General features: G+C 48.4%; 2 protein-coding genes across 6 annotated transcripts in view; both read right to left on the bottom strand.

Moving 5' to 3' along the window:
- The window catches only part of LOC311008804 (uncharacterized protein), a 248,110-nt gene that overhangs the window by 199,119 nt on the left and 30,150 nt on the right, over positions 1 to 18,841 (bottom strand). For 3 of the 5 annotated variants that reach the window (XM_084002701.1, XM_084002703.1, XM_084002705.1), the window contains one exon: positions 15,795 to 15,911. The exons of the other annotated variants lie outside the window; for them this stretch is intronic. In XM_084002701.1, coding sequence (XP_083858827.1) covers positions 15,795 to 15,911 — 117 coding nt within the window. The remainder of the gene's footprint in view (positions 1 to 15,794; positions 15,912 to 18,841) is intronic. 5 annotated transcript variants of the gene reach the window in all.
- LOC311009025 (stonustoxin subunit alpha-like) lies at positions 581 to 8,818 on the bottom strand (the record flags this gene model as incomplete). Its single annotated transcript, XM_084003001.1, has 4 exons — positions 581 to 1,320; positions 3,520 to 3,566; positions 4,316 to 4,533; positions 8,648 to 8,818. 4 exons carry the CDS (start codon positions 8,816 to 8,818, stop codon positions 797 to 799), a joined length of 960 nt encoding a protein of 319 aa, XP_083859127.1. The 3' UTR covers positions 581 to 796.

Here is an 18,841-nt window from a genome sequence, read left to right as displayed (position 1 = left end):
GTCGGCCCTCTGCATAGCCTCTCTCTCTCTCAGCTGGCTCCAGACCCTTGATTGTTCCTTCCTTTGTTTGGTTTGTGGCACTATACAGCACACATCTCACCATATTGTCCACACATCCACACACTGCTGACATGACTGACTCCTTTTCTTACCTACACACCACATTCATTTCTAAATAAGTTCATTTACTTTTGTCAAATAAAAGAACCTTTTTGGTGCTTTATCTGTGTGTCGCCTCCCTCCTTGTTGCCACCTTAGAGCCAGGTGGTAACAATACCCAGACACGTTCACATGCATCGTGCAGCCGTCTTCCTCAGCTGGTCTGTGTATCTCCCAACATCACCCAAGAGCAAGCGTTATAAAGCGTTGATGAATGGAAAATCACAGCTGCAGCATCATCATAGTTTATAATTCCTCAGTGGATTTAACAGGAGCATCTTCTCCAACAATGAAGGAACAGTTTAATATGTTTTTTTTATTTGTAATATGTTAAATACATGATGTTTTCTATTCTAATCTGTGTGTGCTCTGTGTTTCATGTTGATGGTTTTCACTGGACAGCAACTAGTTGCTCCAGTCACTAATGCATGTTCCTCAACACGACAAGGTCCAGTCTAAAGACAAAGCCATCCCGATATACTCCATTCATTTAAGTACATTTACACAAGCATTAATACATTTACAACAAGTACAAGGAGGAATGAACCTGACGGATTACAAACTGCAATGTTTTCATCCACATCTTTGCATCGACTCTGAATGTAATCACACCGCTTTGTGTTTGTTGTGAACAGTTTCAGAGACACAGAGACACTGATCCATACCAGACTCCAAACCCAGGATAAAGAGGTTCAGTGAATGTGGTGTTGAAGGTGTGGAGGTGGATCAGTTTGTTAGAGGAGACTCTGTAGAAGGTCAAAGTGCCAGCAGGACAGTCCAAGTACACTGCTACCACACCAGAGGAGGAGGAGGAGGAGGAGGAGGAGATGTCTGTTTGTTTGTTTTTGTGACAGACAAAGTAACCACCATCAGAACAATCCAGACACCAGGACTGATCATTCCATCCAAACACAGAGTCGTCTCCTCTCCTCTTGATTCCTCTGTAACTCACTGATATATAAACCTCTCCTCTCCACTGGACCTCCCAGTAACAGCGACCAGTCAGACCGTCTCTACACAGCAGCTGAGGCTCTGAGACAAATCTGTCTGGATGATATGGATATGACTGGTCGTCGTCCACATGTGTCACCTTCCTGTTGTTGTCGTCCAGTTTGAGTTTTCTGCTGACTGTGTTTGTGTCCAGTTCCAGTTCACAGACATCTGATGGAGAGAACAAACACAATGCAGCTAAAGGTTATTGTTGGAGACAGTTGGGTGTTTTTTGTTTGTGTTTTAAAGCTTAATAAATATACTTTGGGTATTAGTATATGACATCACAAGGGGGCGGTAACTTGATGGTGATGGTCACGTCATACATCTCATTGATAAATAGACACCGGTGTGTAGTGGTGTGTGTTTTGTTGGATCACAGAGAAAAACACAGTGTTGGGGAACTAGCAGGAGCAGATTCAGTTATTAATAGATCATTATTAATATCAATACTCAGTCTCAATATTAAGGAGTTTGTACTCAAATGCCAATAATTAATAACTATTAGAATATGAGTACAAACAGTTGAAGGATTAGTGAATTCTTCACAGAGAAGAGGTTGATATCATTCATTCTTATACAACATTAATAAACACAGCAGTATGTTCATAAGGGGTTTATTAACAATGAACAAAGAAACATACACTAAGTCCAAGTGGCCTATCTAACTAAATACTATACAAGTGAGTGTGTGTGTGTGTGTGTGTGTGTGTGTGTGTGTGTGTGTGTGTGGGTGTGTGTGAGTGTGTGTGTGTGAGTGTGTGTGTGTGTGTGTGTGTGTGTGTGTGTGTGTGTGGGTGGGTGTGTGGGTGGGTGTGTGTGTGGGTGTGTGTGTGTGAGTGTGTGTGTGTGTGTGTGTGTGTGTGTGTGTGTGTGTGTGTGTGTGTGTGTGTGTGTGTGTGTGTGTGGGTGTGTGTGTGTGTGTGTGTGTGTGTGTGTGTGTGTCCACCAGTCAGCCATGTGGAGTGGGGGTGTTCTTTGTGGGAGGCCGTGTGGTCCTGCCTGGAGAACAGGTTTCTATATATGTGTATAATTAGTGTAATATATGTAGAGCCGTTAGGAAAGTTGGATCAGTGAGAACGAACCTGTCTGTTCTGGATCACTGACGATCAACAGACTAAACAAAAACACCACAAAATGACATCGTTGGTCCTAAAAATATCACAGTTTGGCCTTAAATTACTAAAGATGGACACCAGACCAACCTGTGGTCTGGTCTCTGGACTAATGTGGGCTACTATCTAGACCTCTGGGGGACCACAGACAGTCTCTGGTTCCTCCACATAGTCTGGTCTGGTCTCTGGACTAATGTGAGCTACTATCTAGTCCTCTGGGGGACCACAGACAGTCTCTGGTTCCTCCACATAGTCTGGTCTGGTCTCTGGACTAATGTGAGCTACTATCTAGACCTCTGGGGGACCACAGACAGTCTCTGGTTCCTCCACATAGTCTGGTCTGGTCTCTGGACTAATGTGAGCTACTATCTAGTCCTCTGGGGGACCACAGACAGTCTCTGGTTCCTCCACATAGTCTGGTCTGGTCTCTGGACTAATGTGAGCTACTATCTAGACCTCTGGGGGACCACAGACAGTCTCTGGTTCCTCCACATAGTCTGGTCTGGTCTCTGGACTAATGTGGTCTACTATCTAGACCTCTGGGGACCACAGACAGTCTCTGGTTCCTCCACATAGTCTGGTCTCTGGACTAATGTGAGCTACTATCTAGACCTCTGGGGGACCACAGACCCTCTCTGGTTCCTCCACATAGTCTGGTCTGGTCTCTGGACTAATGTGAGCTACTATCTAGACCTCTAGGGGACCACAGACAGTCTCTGGTTCCTCCACACAGTCTGGTCTGGTCTCTGGACTAATGTGAGCTACTATCGAGACCTCTAGGGGACCACAGACAGTCTCTGGTTCCTCCACACAGTCTGGTCTGGTCTCTGGACTAATGTGAGCTACTATCTAGACCTCTAGGGGACCACAGACCCAGGAGACAACATCTGGGTCCTCCATTTAGGATTCAGGGACGTCAGGACGACAGGAGGACCATCTCAACGCTGAGACGCTTTAGAGACACAGAGTCTCAGGAACTTCTCTCTTCACTTCAAATATTTAAACTCACACAAACACCACAACAACGGGAATGTTGGGTATTCGCCTCCGTTGCCGTCCGGCAGGAATTGGCGTCCGTTTGCGTCTCTGCGTTGACTTTGTGTGTAATTGAAGGTGAAAATGTGGCGTTTGGTGTGAACACAACACGACATCTTTACAGCCACGAAGAAACAAACGCTACGTCCTGATTAGAATCGGATTTCAGTCATGAACACGTTCAAATCTGGAGCAGCTGAGTTACTGAAGACATACTCACACTTCATCAGACCAGGTCTCAGTCTCTGCTGTCCCCCATGGTCCACCCTGCAGGAAGACATGCAAACACCAGTAAACATGAAGCCCAGCTCCTCAGTCAGAGACTGTTGTCCATCTGTCCTCACCTGAGAGTCCAGTCTGATGTCTGTCCACCTGTCCTCACCTGAGAGTCCAGTCTGATGTCTGTCCATCTGTCCTCACCTGAGAGTCCAGTCTGATGTCTGTCCATCTGTCCTCACATGACAGTGTCCAGTCTGATGTCTGTCCATCTGTCCTCACCTGAGAGTGTCCAGTCTGATGTCTGTCCATCTGTCCTCACCTGAGAGTCCAGTCTGATGTCTGTCCATCTGTCCTCACCTGAGAGTCCAGTCTGATGTCTGTCCACCTGTTCTCACCTGAGAGTGTCCAGTCTGATGTCTGTCCATCTGTCCTCACCTGAGAGAGTCCAGTCTGATGTCTGTCCATCTGTCTATCTGTCCTCACCTGAGAGAGTCCAGTCTGATGTCTGTCCATCTGTCCTCACCTGAGAGTGTCCAGTCTGATGTCTGTCCATCTGTCCTCACCTGAGAGTGTCCAGTCTGATGTCTGTCCATCTGTCCTCACCTGAGAGTCCAGTCTGATGTCTGTCCACCTGTTCTCACCTGAGAGTCCAGTCTGATGTCTGTCCATCTGTCCTCACCTGAGAGTGTCCAGTCTGATGTCTGTCCATCTGTCCTCACCTGAGAGTGTCCAGTCTGATGTCTGTCCACCTGTCCTCACCTGAGAGTCCAGTCTGATGTCCGTCCACCTGTCCTCACCTGAGAGTGTCCAGTCTCCAGTGTGGACCCTCCAGTCCAGCAGACAGCAGCTTGACTCCTGAGTCTCCTGGATGATTGTAGTCCAGGTCCAGCTGTCTCAGATAGGAGGGGTTGGAGTCCAGAGCTGAGGCCAGAGAAGAACAGCCGTCCTCTGTGATGAGACAACCTGACAGACTGAAGACACACACTACTGTCACTTCGGGGGACTTTACATAGACTTATGTCCATTTGTCCACTTTTTAAAATGAGAAGAAGTGATATTTGTCTTTTGTTGTGTTGATGTTGTTCTGGGTGGGATAAGCGTGGCTGAGTGATGGACAGAGACGGACAGAGGAGGACGTTAAAAGAAAGACAAGAGACGAGCTGAAATGATTGAGAGAGAAATTGAAGCGTTAGAACTCAACTCAACTTTATTTATATAGCACTTTAAAACAACCGTAGTTGAAAACAGAGTGCTGTACAGAGACATAAAACAATGAAAACACTCAAATAAATAAAACAGACAGTAAAACAGGTGTTTCATTGTTTTTAAAAGCAATTAGAAACAATAAAACACTAAATCAAAGCAGGGCCATAAACACACTAAAACAGGAGTAAAGTCTCATGTGGAGTTGAAAGCCAGGGAGTAAAAATGGGTTTTAAGACTGGTTTTAAAAATGGACAGTGAGGAGGCTTGTCTAATGTGCAATGGTAGCTCGTTCCAGAGTTTTGGGGCAGCAGTGGAGAAAGCTCTGTCCCCTCTGAGCTTCCTTTTGGACCTCGGTACCTCCAGGAGCAGCAGGTCAGCTGACCTGAGGCACCGAGCAGGAGGGTAGGGTTGAAGGAGCTCAGAGAGGTAAGGGGGGGCGAGACCATTTAAAGACTTAAAAACAAATAAAAGAATCTTAAAATGGACTCTAAAATGCACAGGCAGCCAGTGGAGGGAGGCCAGGACTGGAGTTATGTGCTCCCTCTTACGCGCTCCAGTTAGGAGGCGAGCGGCTGCATTTTGCACCAGCTGGAGACGTGCGAGGGAGGACTGGCTGGCTCCACAATAAAGTGCATTACAGTAATCCAGCCGAGATGTTATGAAGGCCTGGATTACTGTCTCAAAGTGCTTTTGTGCAACGAAAGGCTTCACCTTTGCCAGCAGCCTGATCTGAAAGAAGCTGGACTTCAATACTGAACTAATTTGCCGATCCAATTTAAAATCACTGTCCATTTTAAAACCCAAGCTTGTGACTGTTGGCTTTCCATAGTCTGTCAAAGGGCCCGAGTCAATGGGCGAGGGTTCACGAGAGCTGCTTGGGCCAAACACCATCACTTCTGTTTTATTTTGGTTCAAATTTAAACAGTTCAAGGCCATCCAGGCTTTGATGTCTTCGAGACATGACAGAAGTGGTGTGAGGGAGAAACCATTTGTTAGAAAGAGAAGAACAACAGTAGAAACAGTCTATGTGGTCTGTCTTCAGACCTGGTGTACCAACAAAGATCTGGTCTTGATTTTAAACCATCGAGCAAAGAAAAAAGGCTGGAATTCAATAACATTTCAACAATGTTTATAGTTTTCATATTGAACTGGAGGAATTATGAATAACAAGTACTCTGATAATAACAGTAAAATACAAAACACAGCTTTGAAAATGTGCTTCTTAAGAGTCTCAGAACATATGAGGCATTCAGGTGTTCAACTGGAAGAAAAGAGTCTGTCTTGATTCAAAGCTCTGTTCTCACTGTCAGCGTTCCTCTTTGAGAGCAGCCGTGTGAACTTATCTATCGGCTCTAGATTTCACCCACCTGTCAGACTTGGGCATGGAGGGAGGACTCAGATGCAGGGCAGTAGCAGTAAAAAGGCTTTTATTCTCAACTTAAACAGTATAAAGACAAAATCACTCCACCGGGAGGAAAAAACAAGGCTACAAACAAAACTACAAAAATACAAACTTAACTTTACATGACGTGGACCGTGACGTGGATCGTGACGAGAGACAGGAACGAACTGGCACAAGACAAGGGGAGACGCAGACTTAAATACACACAGGGATAACGAGCAACAGGTGACAACAATCAGGGACCAGGGATGACATAAGACCAGGGAACACATGAGGAAGGGCAAGTGACCTGAAACGAGAAGGGAGTTATTTTCAAAATAAGACAGGAAATGACAAGACAAAAACCCAAGACGAGACATTACCTCACCGGCGTGACAGTGACTTAAGGGACGGATCCCAGATGTCCCTATGGTCCATGATACGTAGGGCGGGTGGAGGGGCCAGGAGGAGGGGCTCAGGAGGCCGGGCATGAGGGCGACCCAGCGGGCGGGGCCGCTCAGGAGGCCGGGCATGAGGGCGACCCAGCGGGCGGGGCCGCTCAGGAGGCCGGGCATGAGGGCGACCTAGCGGGCGGGGCCGCTCAGGAGGCCGGGCATGAGGGCGACCTAGCGGGCGGGGCCGCTCAGGAAGGCGACGTGGAGCAGGCGTCGGACGACCCCCCGTCGGAACATGAACGGGTGGACGAGCGGACCTCCCGAAGGCTGCGTGGAGCAGTTGTAGGACGGCCCCCCGTCTGGACAGGAACGGGTGACGAGCGGACCTCCCGAAGGCTGCGTGGAGCAGGCGTCGGACGGCCCCCCGTCTGGACAGGAACGGGCGACGAGCGGACCTCCCGAAGGCTGCGCGGAGCAGGCGTAGGACGGCCCCCCGTCGGAACAGGAACGGGCGACGAGCGGACCTCCCGAAGGCTGTGTGGAGCAGGCGTCGGACGACCCCCCGTCGGAACATGAACGGGTGACGAGCGGACCTCCCGAAGGCTGCGTGGAGCAGGCGTCGGACGGCCCCCCGTCTTGACAGGAACGGGTGACGAGCGGACCTCCCGAAGGCTGCGCGGAGCAGGCGTCGGACGGACCCCCGTCGGAACAGGAACGGGTGACGAGCGTACCTCCCGGAGGCTGCGCGGAGCAGGCGTAGGACGGCCCCCCGTCGGAACAGGAACGGGTGACGAGCGTACCTCCCGGAGGCTGCGCGGAGCAGGCGTAGGACGGCCCCCCGTCGGAACAGGAACGGGCGACGAGCGGACCTCCCGGAGGCTGCGCGGAGCAGGCGTAGGACGGCCCCCCGTCTGGACAGGAACGGGTGACGAGCGGACCTCCCGAAGGCTGCGTGGAGCAGGCGTCGGACGGACCCCTGTCAGAACAGGAACGGGTGACGAGCGGACCTCCTGAAGGCTGCGTTGAGCAGGCGTAGGACGGCCCCCCGTCGGATCTGGAACGGGTGACGAGCGGACCTCCCGAAGGCTGCGTGGAGCAGGCGTAGGACGGTCCCCCGTCGGACCAGGAACTGGTGACGAGCGGACCTCCCGAAGGCTGCGTGGAGCAGGCGCGGGACGGTCCCCCGTCGGAACAGGAACTGGTGACAGGCGAACCCCCAATAGGCTGCGAGGAGCAGGTGTGGGACGGTCCCCTGTCTGGGCTGGTGCCGGACGATCCTCCGCCGGGACTGGTGACGGACGGGCCGCCGACTGAAGACCACTGGAGAGTGTCGACCGGATCGCCGACTGAAGACCACTGGCAGGTGTCGACCGGACCGCCGACTGAAGACCACTGGCAGGTGTCGACCGGACCGCCGACTGAAGACCACTGGCAGGTGTCGACCGGGCCGCCGACTGAAGGCCAATGGCAGGTGTCGACCGGACCGCCGACTGAAGACCACTGGCAGGTGTCGACCGGACCGCCGACTGAAGACCACTGGCAGGTGTCGACCGGGCCGCCGACTGAAGGCCAATGGCAGGTGTCGACCGGACCGCCGACTGAAGACCACTGGCAGGTGTCGACCGGACCGCCGACTGAAGACCACTGGCAGGTGTCGACCGGACCGCCGACTGAAGACCACTGGCAGGTGTCGACCGGGCCGCCGACTGAAGGCCAATGACCGAGGCGTGGGCTGGATGCTTGGCTGTGGCTAAGGCCTGGGCTGGATGCTTGGCTGTGGCTGAGGCCTGGACTGGATGCTTGGCTGTGGCTGAGGCCTGGACTGAATGCTTGGCTGTGGCTGAGGCCTGGACTGGATGCTTGGCTGTGGCTGAGGCCTGGACTGGATGCTTGACTGTGGCCTGGACTGGATGCTTGGCTGTGACTGAGGCCTGGACTGGAGGCTTGGCTGTGGCTGAGGCCTGGACTGGATGCTTGGCTGTGGCTGAGGCCTGGACTGGATGCATGGCTGGAGCTGAGGCCTGGGCTGGTAGCTTGGCTGTGGCTGAGGCCTGGGCTGGTAGCTTGGCTGTGGCCGAGGCCTGGGCTGGTGGCATGGCTGGAGCCGAGGATGGCCGGGGTTCAGGGACGGAAACCAGGTGTATAACCCAGTCAGGCAGAGAGCCCCTGAGCCACCGCCTGGAGGAAACCAGCTCCCTAGCCTCCTTCCGGACAATCCTCCTCTCCTCCTTGGTGTCTGCCAAGACGTGGCAGGCTTGGAGGTACTGGAGGTTGTCCACAACCTCATTGAGCTCCATCAGGAAGATGGCTGGGTCCATGTTTCTTAGCTGCTGCTGCTGCTCTGCTTAGTCCTTACTGGCCAGTTCGTTCTGTCAGACTTGGGCATGGAGGGAGGACTCAGATGCAGGGCAGTAGCAGTAAAAAGGCTTTTATTCTCAACTTAAACAGTATGAACACAAAATCACTCCACCGGGAGGAAAAAACAAGGCTACAAACAAAACTACAAAAATACAAACTTAACTTTACATGACGTGACGTGACGTGGACCGTGACGTGGATCGTGACGAGAGACAGGAACGAACTGGCACAAGACAAGGGGAGACGCAGACTTAAATACACAGAGGGATAACGAGCAACAGGTGACAACAATCAGGGACCAGGGATGACATAAGACCAGGGAACACATGAGGAAGGGCAAGTGACCTGAAACGAGAAGGGAGTTATTTTCAAAATAAGACAGGAAATGACAAGACAAAAACCCAAGACGAGACATTACCTCACCGGCGTGACACCACCTGACTGACGTTTATCACCTCCACTCTCTGATCCATCTGTCAGCTGTCAGTGAGTCTCCTCAGTTGTCACCATAGAAACGTCACTCACAGAAACTCCAGTTTGCACAGATTTGATTAAGTTCGGAGTTAACGTTTCACCCCGTTGCATTACTGGGTAATTTAGTGTTTGTGAGTAGCAACCAGTGAGATGATTTAGCCTCCAACCATCTGAACCAGTGTAGTGATGCTAACGCTGCAGCAGTAAAATGGAAACGCTCCGTCATCATTTCATAATTCTCAATTATCCATCAGTTATGGGTCTGGGTCCAGATAGGACGGGGTCTGGGTCTGGATCTGGGCCAAGCTCCACCTCTTAGTGACCCTTGCTATAGAGCCTTTTACAGTCATTGTCATCATAAATGTGTGTGCACATGTTGGTGTTAAAATGGCGTTTTGTCTCCGCCGTGCAGACGAGTTAGAAGCTTTAAACTTTGAATTAAAACTGTCAGCAGCATCAAAATGTCTGCTTGGTTCATGTTCAGTTGTCAGAGTTGATATTCCAATCAGGCATCAACCTCTGGTTCAGAGAAGTGAAGTCAAGCCTGAAGGTCCTTAAAGCTGCATTCTCTCTGCTGGCCACTAGGGGGTGTTTTCATGAATAATATGTCTTCATTGCATCTGCATAGCTTTGAGTCTGCATGTGGGTCCTCCCTGCTGCTTCAGCCACCGTGACAAGAATATTAGTTCATTTCATATAAACTCAATAAACTCAACTGTATAGAAAGTGGTTCAAACTGGCTCCACCTTGACAGCAGAGACAGTCTGGTGTTGGAGTTCAGGCTCACATGTTCATGGAGTGACGTTCACAAACGTAGACTGACAACAGCATTTATAAACACCAGGTGGATTTATAAAACTATTAAAACATGGAACGGCAGGGAAAAGAGAAACAAGAGGTTTGGTTTTGACAAAAGTTTTGTTTTGTTCTTTTGCTGGCAAGTCGTTAGCAGCAGAAACAGTATTTCATCAGCCGTGTTAACAGATTAGTAGCAAACGTGTCTTTTTAGGAATACGTGAATATAAATAACTGAATATTTGGTGCATGTAAACACATCATTGAAAGCTTCATAGGTAAACTTCTCAAAGTAGTTGAATCTGACCTGAGAGTTTCCAGTCGACAGTGTGGACTCTCCAGGCCAGCAGACAGCAGCTTCACTCCTGAATCCTGCAGGTCGTTGGTACTCAGGTCCAGGTCTCTTAGACTGGAGGACTGGGAGCTGAGAACTGAGGACAGACCTTCACAGCTTCTCTCTGAGAGCTTACAGCCACTGAGTCTGAAGAGGAATCAGAAATTAGTGATGAAACAATTACAAACAACTGTTCATCCCCTCAGGTTCTAACTGACATTATTATCCTAATGAAGTTAATGATGTTTAACATGTTTGTTCATCAGGTTATTGTTGCAGCTGGGTGGCGTATTAGGCTCCATGGTGAGGTTAACGTCACACTGTGCCATCTGTTTACTTCTTTCAAGACTCTCACTGACTCCGTTTCACCAATCAAACGCAGCCAGGCAGTCACATGACGGCACACAAACTCTCCACGCCCGGTTATAGATAGAACTCTTTTAACGTGTTTTAATTCTAAATCCTTGTCATTCAGAGTGTGTGTATGTGTGTGTGTGTATGTGTGTGTGTGTGTGTGTGTGTGTGTGTATGTGTGTATCTGTGTGTGTGTGTGTGTGTGTATATATGTGTGTGTGGGTGTGTGTGTGTGTGTGTATATGTGTGTGTGTGTGTGTGTGTGTGTGTGTGCGTGCGTGCGCGTGCGTGCGTGTGTGTGTGTGTGTGTGTGTGTGTGTGTGTGTCGGTGAAACAGACAGAGAGGAGAGACGCTGGATGAAGCGGTGAGCTGTGTTGTTTCTTTTCTTTCAGCTGAGGTAACAAACGCTTCATGTTAGAGAAAGCATTGGTTTTTATGTAACTGGGGGGGTTAGCTGCCCTTCCAACGTCTATGCCTCCTGGGAGTCTCTCAGATCACCAGGTGCGGGGCCACAATAATCAGAATTTACTCAGAAGTTACTCAGTACTCGAGTAGTTTTTTCACTAAATACTTTCTTACCTTTACTCTTCAGTAACTATTTGGAACTACTTTTTACTTCTTTACCTTTTGCAGTTTGGAAAACCAATCAAATGGTTCAGAATGCAGACAGAACCTTGTAATTCCAAGATGGTTTGTTGTTTTCTGAATGAAGAACTATATTTACAGAGCTTTGCTGGAGGCTTGGACCACCGGCAGCAGCCTCAGAAGAGCCTCCTCTGAAGCAGAGTATTCCTTCAGGTCAAACACGTCCAGATGTTTCTCTGATGACAGTAAGATGAAGACCAGAGCTGACCACTGACCAGGAGACAGTTCATCGGAGGAGAGACGTCCTGAAGTCAGATACTGTTGGATCTCCTCCACCAGAGAACGATCATTCAGTTCATTCAGACAGTGGAACAGATTGATGCTTCTCTCTGGAGACAGATCCTCATCAACCTTCTCCTTGATGTACTGGACTGCTTCCTGATTGGTCTGTGAGCTACTTCCTGTCTGTGTCAGCAGACCTCGTAGGTGTTTCTGATTGGTCTCTAGTGACAGACCCAGAAGGAAGCGGAGGAACAGGTCCAGGTGTCCGTTTGGACTCTGTAAAGCCTTGTCCACAGCTCTCTGGTGCAGATGTGTTAGTTTAGGTTTGTCTCTGGAGACTTTAGACCACCAGGAGGTTGTTGGTTCTTCTGCCATCAGATTGACACCAGACTTGATGAAGGTCAGATGGACATGAAGAGCAGCCAGAAACTCCTGAACACTCAGATGGACGAAGCAGAACACCTGGTCCTGGTACAGTCCTCTCTCCTCTCTGAAGACCTGTGTGAACACTCCTGAGTACACTGAGGCTGCTTTGATATCGATGCCACACTCTTTCAGGTCTGGTTTATAGAAGATCAGGTTTCCTTTCTGCAGCTGCTCAAAAGCCAGTTTTCCCAGAGACTCAATCATCTTCCCGGTCTCTGGACTCCAGTGTGGATCCGTCTCAGCTCCTCCATCATACTTGATGTTCTTCAGTTTGGACTGAACCACCAGGAAGTGGATGTACATGTCGGTCAGGGTCTTGGGCAGCTCCCCTCCCTCCCTGGTCTTCAACACGTCCTCCAGAACTGTAGCAGTGATCCAGCAGAAGACCGGGATGTGGCACATGATGTGGAGGCTCCGTGAGGTCTTGATGTGGGCGATGATCCTGTTGGCCTGCTCCTCATCTCTGAACCTCTTCCTGAAGTAGTCCTCCTTCTGTGGGTCAGTGAACCCTCTGACCTCTGTCACCATGTCAACACACCCAGGAGGGATCTGATTGGCTGCTGCAGGTCTTGTGGTTATCCAGAGACGCGCAGAGGGAAGCAGTTTCCCCCTGATGAGGTTTGTCAGCAGCACTTGGACTGAGGTGGACTCTGTAACATCAGTCAGGATCTCGTTGTTGTGGAAGTCCAGAGGAAGTCGACACTCGTCCAGACCGTCAAAGATGAACACAACCTGGAACCCTTCAGACCTGCAGATTCCTGCTTCTTTGGTTCCAGGGAAGAAGTGATGAAGGAGTTCCACCAAGCTGAACTTCTTCTCTATCAGCAGGTTCAGCTCTCTGAAAGTGAATGGAAACGTGAACTGTATGTCCTGGTTGGCTTTGTCTTCAGCCCAGTCCAGAGTGAACTTCTGTGTTAACACTGTTTTCCCGATGCCAGCCACTCCCTTTGTCATCACTGTTCTGATTGGTTCATCCCTTCCAGGTGAGCCTTTAAAGATGTCTTCCTGTCTGATGGTTGTTTCTGGTCTGTCTGGTTTCCTGGATGCCGTTTCAATCTGTCTGACCTCATGTTGGTCATTGACCTCTGCAGTCCCTCCCTCTGTGACGTGGAGCTCCGTGTAGACCTGATTCAGGAGGGTTGGGTTTCCTGCTCTAGTGATGCCCTCAAACAAACACTGGAACTTCTTCTTGAGGTTAGACTTGAGTTTACGTTGGTACACTGCACCAGCGGTTCCTGGATAAACAACAAAGGAACCCAGTTAGTGGATCCTACAGACCCTTTTACAGTCTATGAACAAGCCATGTGTTAGAGACATGTATTCCTATAGTCCTCAGTATGAGTGACTTCATGAGCTTCTTTCATGATTAAATCATAACTATTGGACACAAAATCAATCAGGTGCACCTGATGAAGCCAACAGAAGTCAAATAAAAGACATTTACAAGACAAACAGAACTGGAAGGATATATAACCCTTTGAACTGCAGCTGTAAAGCTCAGTGAGTCAGTCTAGAAATAAAGAGACTCTTGTATCGCCTCAATGTGCCGTTTTGGTTTTGAAAGGAAAATTCACCAGAATGAGATTTTTAAGGCAACAAAACAGAAACACTGACCTCTGGTGGCATCTGCTGGTCACTACAACACATCACAATACAGCATCATAGAAAGAGACGGTATTGATGACGGTGTTGAAAATAGTACCGTTGGGATTTCTAAATGTCCTGGTAGACCGTAATCCTCCACGCTGAGACGCCACCATTGAAAACATGGAGGTGTCCTCGTAGAAGCCTGTTTTAAATACATTTTTGTTTTCATCTACCAACACTGGAGTTATACGAGCTGAATGTCACCAGTTAACACGGTCACCGGGTGAAGTGAAACACCTGTTCCTCTGAAACGGTCGTGATCCTGTCTGAACTCTGCAGAACTTGAGTCTGTTGGAATATCGATTCTGACATCCGAACACGTAACAAGCAGACATTTAGATGCTGCTAACAGTTTAAATTCACTGTTTAAAGCTTCTAACTCGTCTGGATGGTTGAAGCAAAGCAACATAAACGTTGACATCATGCGTACGCATAATAATGATGATGTCAGCTGTAATCAGGTCTGTAGACAACCAGAGAACCTAAACATTGAAGTTGTGTGCAGCCTATTAGGAGAAATATGAAGTTCTTCATGTTGAATCCTTCTCTTCTTTCCACCATGTTAAATCTGTTAAAATCCTCTTACTGATCTGCAGACAGTCAGCCAGCTCCTCCTGCTTCATTCTCCTCAGGAAGTCCACTGTGATCTTCTGAAACGCCTCTCTGCTGCTCCTCCTCTGCTCTTCATCCTCACCGTCCAACAACTCCTCTTCCTCACTCTCCAAGCATTCTGGGTAATCTGGACTCAGGACCTTCTGGATCTTCTTCAGCTCGTTCTTCACAAAAGTGCCGATGTTCTCCTCCAGCAGCTGGAACAGAAGGATAAACTGAACATGAACTCTAAAGAACCCAACATGGGGTTCATGTGTGGGTCTGAGCAGCATGGAGACCACTAGAACCAGTTCAGCATTGAGTCTGTAGTTGATGTGGTTAATAGTGAAAGGTGAGCTTGTACATGTACTCACCATAAATATGGAGTCCAGGTCTGTTTGATGCTGCTGGGTCAACGGAACCTCTGAGATCTGCTGAACTCTGTGGAGAAAACCAAGTTAAGAGTCACTAAAGCACAGACTGGAGATCAGAAGTGGACGTCGTCATGGTGACAACGCCTGTTGGTTTGTGGACTACGGTTTTGAAGCCTCGGATTCTGCAGAAAGGGTGGATCTGATGAACACAAGCGGTAGAGCGGAACCGAGAGCAGCAACCTTACTGGATCTGGATCCATCTGGATTCTGGTGTGAAGCTGCTAACAAAGTTAGCTTCATAATTCAAGGTCAACTTTACAGCTAAGTGTTTAAGTCATCTTAGTAGCTAACTGCATTGGTAGAGACCTGTCAATCAGCAGGTAAGCCCCGCCCCCTAAAGCATCCCCTGCTTTCTGGTCTGGTGGATTCTAAATGGACCATAATGTACTAAATGAACATCATGCTGGATTGAAGAAGACTTGAAACTAGAGATTGAGACCATAAACTCATGTTTACAATGTTTACTGAGATAATACATCAAGAGAGAAGTAGGACCATTTTCTCATAGACTTCTATACAACCAGAGAGGAGTCGCCCCCTGGTGGCCAGCAGAGAGAAGTAGGACCATTTTCTCATAGACTTCTATTCAACCAGAGAGGAGTCGCCCCCTGGTGGCCAGCAGAGAGAAGTAGGACCATTTTCTCATAGACTTCTATACAACCGGAGAGGAGTCGCCCCCTGGTGGCCAGCAGAGAGAAGTAGGACCATTTTCTCATAGACTTCTATACAACCAGAGAGGAGTCGCCCCCTGGTGGCCAGCAGAGAGAAGTAGGACCATTTTCTCATAGACTTCTATACAACTAGAGAGATTGACAGTTTAAGGCACTTCAGCCTTGGCTTCACTTTACAGAACTGGTCAGCTCCGATGTAAACCCACTTTAGCATATATTAGCTTAGCTTAGCTTGCAGTAGCTGTCACGTTAGCCAATTTAGCTTCTCACTGACTCTTAACTTTTCTCTGGCTGGTCTAGACCTGATTCATCCTCTAAGGAGGGTTCAGGTTCAGTTCTTACCTTCCATCATCAGCTTGGTCAGCTTTAAATCCAATATTGCAGGGCATAGACTGGTCACTCTTCATGGACACACAGCTGGGTCCAGGTCCAGGGGAGTCTGGTCTCTGCTGCTGCATCCTGATATATTAAATACAATATCAGATTCTAACTAGTTGAGCTTCATGAATCAGTTTGCTCATCCAAAATCGGCATAAATCCAAAAATCCATCTTTGAAGAGTCCAGAAAAGAGGAAGGATCATGTAAATCTCTAGTTGCTCCTACTGTGCACTGTGATGTTGATGGAGTTGCTCCGCTGCCTCGCCGGAGACTCACACCAGTAGATGGCGTTGTCCGTCTGCTTGGCCGACCCGAGTTGGCAGCCAGCGGACGTCGGTGTCCCCCATCCCACCCCACAGGCGGACATCTTGGTCCTGGCTGTGAGGTCGCGGGTGGGGGTCGTTGACCGGATGACCTTCCACCCGCGAAAGCTGGCGTTGCCGCTGCAACTCAGAGACATGTTAAGCTAACTAGCGCACAGCCGGCTCATTAGCTTGGTAATTCCACCATGCCTAAGTGCTACAGTGGCAGAAAATGAGCTGACTCACTCCCCTCCGTTCTGGAGAGGGACGAGCTAGCTAGCTAGCTCACTAACTAGCCAGATATCAGTTAGCCAGTTTCCATTTCTATGACTTTGACATTGTCCTCTTGACTGATGTCGACCTGGTTGTGTGTCCCCCCCCCCCCCCGGAGGCAACCACGAGGCTCCGAAACAACATGGCGGCTCCCCACGTCCTCCATGAAAGCGGAGCGGGGCGAGGCGACATGCGGCCGGCCGGCGGGCGGCTGACGGGGGTGGAGGAGCTGCGGGGTGGACCGCTGTGGGCGGCTGCGGTCCGAATCTGTTAGTTCTAAAAAGAAGGGAGCGAGACTTAAATAGGACCACGCCTAGACCAGCCCCCAAGCCGCGTCCCACGCCGCTCCCACACCCCCAACCTGGTCCACCCCAACCCCCATACAGTGATGGCCGACCCTGGCTTCACCTGGATCCTGGTGGCGTTTTACCGCCACTTGCTGGTGGAAAGCAGCGTTTCAGTTAAAAAAGTTTTTTTTACATTTATAATTCAATTTATTTTCAATGCATCTCAGTTCATGAACCTTGATTAAACACGTAATAATAATAATAATTATAAAAATATATATATTATAAAATAAAAACGTTTTATATAGTGCTTTTCCGGGTGCTCAAAGAAGCCTTACAACAAAAAACTAAATCAAACAAAACAAAAAACAACAGAACAAAGCAGAGGGGTATTCCATCAAACTCGTTAAGCTCAAAGCCGGGCTAATTTGGATAAACCTCGCTACCTTTAGCGAGAGTTGCGTTCCATCAACGTGACTTGAGGCACTCTCCGCTAAGTAACCATGGGAATTTATCCCACCAAACTAGCCTGCTCCGGGGCAGGCTAACCATCAGGCTTACTTTAGCGGGGGTTTCAGAGAAGTCCGTCTGTCGGAAACAACTGTACCAGCAGAAGGTTCCGCCAAGCCTAGTCCTCGTGATTTCATCACGTGAAAGACCAAAAATTACAGAAATTACATATATGAAGTACAAACAGACTATATTTTCATCAAGCGTCTAAAAATACACGCTTGTGTAACCCTGGTTAGAATTACAACACTCAGAAATACCAGTTTCCTTGAATACATCATAGGTTTCCTGTATTGTAGTTGTTTTTCGTCCGATAGTAGAATTTCCGAGCTTACCTGAACGCATCACCTGCAGGCCTCGGTGTGTGTGAGAAGGTGAGGGACAGAGAAAAAGAGGAAAAAAGAAAGGAGAAACCTCATGCAGCCGCAGAGCAAAGCGTCCCCGTTCGGCGGCCAAAAGTGATGATATTTCGTGGAAGTTGTGATAAAACTGTCGTTAGGAAGTGAGTGTGAAGAGAAACTTACCTGGTGGAAGTGAAACCGATCTCGGGAGCGACTCGGACGAGTGTTTCCACGGACTTTTCTGAACTATTTTGGCTGGTTTTTTTGAGGGACGAGTTCTTCTGTTCAACTGTGATCCACACCACCGCCGTTGCCGCGTGGAGGCTCTTGGTTCATCGGGACCAGTGTGGCGCCAGTGTGGTAGGACAGGACTCAGTCCTGAGGAGGAACACATTATATTTGCACTTTCTTTTCTGAGATCTCAGTATTTTAGATTTTTTCCTATTTTTTTTTACATTTTTTTGCTAAAAAACAAACTGACAAAGGAACTTAAAGAACTGTTTTCTCCTTGGAGGACCCTGAAAGACAATAAATAAACTGAAACAAACAGTGGAAAACAAGGAATAAAAAGGACAATTCAAGCCATTAAAGGGGAAAGAGACATTTTATTTTATTTTATCTTTATTATTTTCTATACCGGTACTTACCTGGTCAGCTCATTCTATTTCATTCTGCAAATTTAATTTATGTGAAAGCGAACTGCATTTCGTTTAATGTGTGCAAGGCTGAACAATTTAAGTTGAGAAACAAAACTGAATACTTGAATCTAAACATTTATACCATATTTTGTGTTGTGTGTTATGTGGGTTGGAGATCAATTGCTCTCATGCTTCAGTGCTACTGCCAGTCTCCTTATCCGAACCTAGTTGATCAGACAGAACCCGAGAAGACTAAGAAGAAGGTTACACTTGCAATTAAAAAATATGAATAAATCGTTTATTTTGTTTAAGACCGACTGGCCATATCATTATCTAAAGCCCCCAGTTGGGTGAGTGGTGATGCTCCTGCCCCCGAACGTGGGCATCCCAGGTTCACATCCCGGCGATGACATCACGTGTTTTTTTTGCCTGTATAATTGTCTTTAGATCAGAGAATTAGACCAACATTTTACCTTAACTATGATAAATATGTCATACAATTCCCCCAGAACCCAAATATAATAATAGAACCCAAACATGATAGGCATAAAGATGTTATTATTAATAGCATGTTATAGATCCCAATGACAAAGGCATTACTGCATGCAATTTACAGCCTCATACATTCCTTTCAGGTGAGTTCATTAATAAGTTCATTG

This window comes from Eutrigla gurnardus, assembly GCF_963514095.1.
Source record: "Eutrigla gurnardus genome assembly, chromosome: 23".
In the NCBI taxonomy this organism is placed as follows: domain Eukaryota; kingdom Metazoa; phylum Chordata; class Actinopteri; order Perciformes; family Triglidae; genus Eutrigla; species Eutrigla gurnardus.
The sequence above is the reverse complement of the archived record's forward strand: the minus strand, read 5'-3'. Positions and strand labels throughout refer to the sequence as shown.